Source organism: Nannobrachium achirus, assembly GCF_963921795.1.
Source record: "Nannobrachium achirus genome assembly, chromosome: 2".
In the NCBI taxonomy this organism is placed as follows: domain Eukaryota; kingdom Metazoa; phylum Chordata; class Actinopteri; order Myctophiformes; family Myctophidae; genus Nannobrachium; species Nannobrachium achirus.
In genome coordinates, this window is record NC_137811.1 from 59,741,312 (window position 1) to 59,744,586 (window position 3,275).

Sequence of the window (3,275 nt, forward strand, 5' to 3'; positions counted from 1 at the left end):
TGAATCATGATCATATAACCTTTGATCCTATGTGAAAACATATTTTAATATTACATTATTTGATATACATTTAATAACTACCCTTTGTTTAGCGATTTTCAAAATGTTCTTTTCATAGAAAAAAAAAGGTTATATGGTCATGATTCACCTCCATCCTGGATGGCTTGGTTCGAGGCTTAACATAATTGTTATAAATATTTTTGTAAAAGTCTATGGCGAAAATGAATGGGGAATATTAAGTGACCCCAGGAATCCACTTCCGCTGCGATGCTCTATGGAAGTGTTGCCACTACGACAAGAAGTCATTGCCGGAAGTCATTGCCGGAATGGAGACATGTCGTAATGGAGAGCACCCCCCCCCCCATTTCAGCATGACTTATGGTATTCAAAGTCAGACATCAAGCCTTTCCTTATTTCAGTATCACATTACATCAGAAACCTTGTACTGAATGTCCAAACTAGTTTCTTTTTAAAAAGTGATAATGGCAAGCTACAAGCTTGTAGCTCTGCCATTGTCACTACATTTGACTTGGGAATTCATGGAAGAGAGTTTATGGATACAAGGTTAAAGCTTCTGCACGACAGCAATGATAATGCTAGTCCCAAGTTACGATGACAAACCAAAAACACATTCTACACATGTTCACCAGGGCATGACCGTCTCAGCCTTCTGAGTGTTACACATTGTTCAGTGAACCTTAATGACCTCACCCCCACATGCCCCAAATAGCTGATGCTTAAGTTATAACGGCTAAGAATGTATCCAATATAAATTAGTCAGTCAAATAATCGATGTCAAACAATATACTATTGTGCAGGCCATAAACAAACCTCTGGTCCAAAAAAATAAAATAAAAAAAAAAAAGGGGGGGGGATCTCATTCTTTCGAACGACCATCATTTCGACCGGAGGGTTAGCGACTCACCCCACGGAGGTTAGGGTTAGAGTTGGGTGTCGAAAAGATGACATGTAGAAACAGCGAAGCGCTCCCAAAAAAACATTTTATTGACAGTTTTGACAAACACTGCAGTGCATTTTGAATTTTTTTGGACAGAGGAAAGAGATGAACTTGAACTTTGCTGGTTGGGAACAGAAATGTTATGCCTCCTTTTCGTATGTCCTCACAGCCACAACATCATCCATGACACATTTCTGTTGGGAATTAAATACATGTTAGTTATGCTTGATTAAAAGCAGTAGCGTAAAGTCGTAAACAGTAGCAGTAATTTAACCGTAAGTACACACTTTAGTATATCCAACCACTTCAGCCCCATTTATACTTCGGATTATGGCCAAATATCCAATCAAGCTCAATGCTTTGCAACGTGTAGCGAGCTTGTAGATCTGCCATTTTAAAGGCATTTAGGCTATACATTTGTAAACTCATGAAATGGGACATTCTGCAAAAAGTAATTTCACTTTCAGTAAAATTACAAAGTAGGCCTACTCACATTAAAATATACTTCAGGTCTTATTTGAAAGAGTATTTCTACATGGGGTATTGGGACTTTTACTCAAGTAGGCCTACAAAATGAATGAGTACTTCTTCCAGCACTGATTTGCACTGATTAAATGTATGCTATGCATTAGAAGAGAAATATGCAAAGAATGCATTTAATATAAATCGTTTTATGATAGGCTGATAGCCAAGGGACCCTGCCCTTTAGCAGTGAACTGTACTGTATACCCTTTTCCAATGCAAACGTCAAAGTATTCAATCAAGTACAGGCTACATTTAGTCAATATGAAATAGTCCACGCTTTAAAATCAGAATGCATGAAATAAGCCCATTTAAGGTTGATTAATCTTCTTACCGCTATTAGCTTCCCATCTTGAATTTCTCGTTCCAGTGTGGTGCTTTTGCCGTCCCAGCTCTGCTTCTGCACCAGCTTGCCGTTCTGCAGGGTAACGAGGGTCTGCAGAGCACAGGATTGGAAGTCAGACAGATACACACAACTAGGTGCCATTTGTGAGATGTGTTGTGACTGAGCCGCCACGTGTGTTGTGTGGACACAGGCAAATCCCCCACCTTTGTGCTTCTGTCGTCCGCGGTTGTCTCGTCGAATTCTTCATCGAGTTTGAACTTGATCTCCGTCGACTTGAACGTGCTCTGTGACTTCATGGTGATAACACCAGCATCATCTACGCTCACCAGCAAGTTAGGCTTGGCCATGTTGCCCATTTGCCGAGTTGCAAAGCCAACACCTGCAACATAGTAAGTAGAAACAAACATTGTGCTTTTCTCTGGGCCTTTATATAATGAAATTTACTTGAAACACACTTGCTAGAGCAGATCGCACATCATTTGCCGACTGATCATATTAACGAACCCCCTATAGGTTGGTGTTAGTGTTACCTGCACAACCGGAGGACAGAGACAAAGTCAAGTGCAATTTAAGAAATCGTTTACTCACCGATTGCCTTCATGTATTCGTCAAAGTTGTCACTGGCAGTCATCTTCCAGGTTCCAACAAACTGGTCGATGCCCATGATGGCTGTAGCGTCTGGACACTAACAAAAGCTGTGAGTGATTTGATTTAGGGTCCCACGTTTCAGTGAGCGCGACAAACAGAGGCTGCTGTATAAGGGATGATCCATATTTGAAGCCTTGCAGAGCACGTGTTCTATCAGTGCCCACCAATCAAGAGCAGTCCTCGTCGTTACCGTGGAAACGGGAAATAAATGGGGGCGTGGTTTTCTTCCAGACCTAAACAAGAATCTTTTTGAACGTAGAAATACTCATAATACTCAAAGATTGTGAAAGTACAACAATAATGGCCTAAAACCAAATTAAATTATGCTCAAATTTGTCAAAATTTGTCAAACCTTAATTGTTTTGAAAAGAGCAGATCTACAAGCTCACAACGCAATGTGTGTTGTGTGCATTGCCTAAATAGGGTATTAATAATTAAAATCTTCAGATCTAGTGCAATAGAAGTATAAACATTTTAAATACTCAAGTAAAGTAAAAGTATCTAAAATGTTAGTAAATGTAGGCTACTTGGTTCCTTGGATGTAGCCTAAGTAGGCAAAATATTGCAGCCAAAGCCAAGTTATAATATCATCTGATGGGAATTCTGATTTGTGGCCCTAATGCAATCAACAAGAAATAATTGAACATGCTCATAATTTATGCCTAGTCACTTCCTTTGATGAGTGGACTGTATGAAGGTCGTCATCCTGTTAAACATATTTCAACCAACAGAGGGTGCCCACTAACAATAAATGAATAAATGTCATAAATCTTCATGAAAGAGTTTAGGAAAATGTTGCAT

At 39.5% G+C, this 3,275-nt stretch overlaps 1 protein-coding gene across 1 annotated transcript; it reads right to left on the reverse strand.

Annotated features, from left to right (window-relative positions):
* Positions 1–1,098: 1,098 nt before the first annotated feature.
* Positions 1,099–2,490, reverse strand: fabp4b (fatty acid binding protein 4b; the record flags this gene model as incomplete). The annotated part of the gene is made up of 4 exons (XM_080743085.1): positions 1,099–1,152; positions 1,815–1,916; positions 2,030–2,205; positions 2,415–2,490. The coding sequence occupies 4 exons, from the start codon at positions 2,488–2,490 to the stop codon at positions 1,099–1,101; spliced, it is 408 nt and encodes a 135-aa protein (XP_080599211.1).
* Positions 2,491–3,275: the final 785 nt, after the last annotated feature.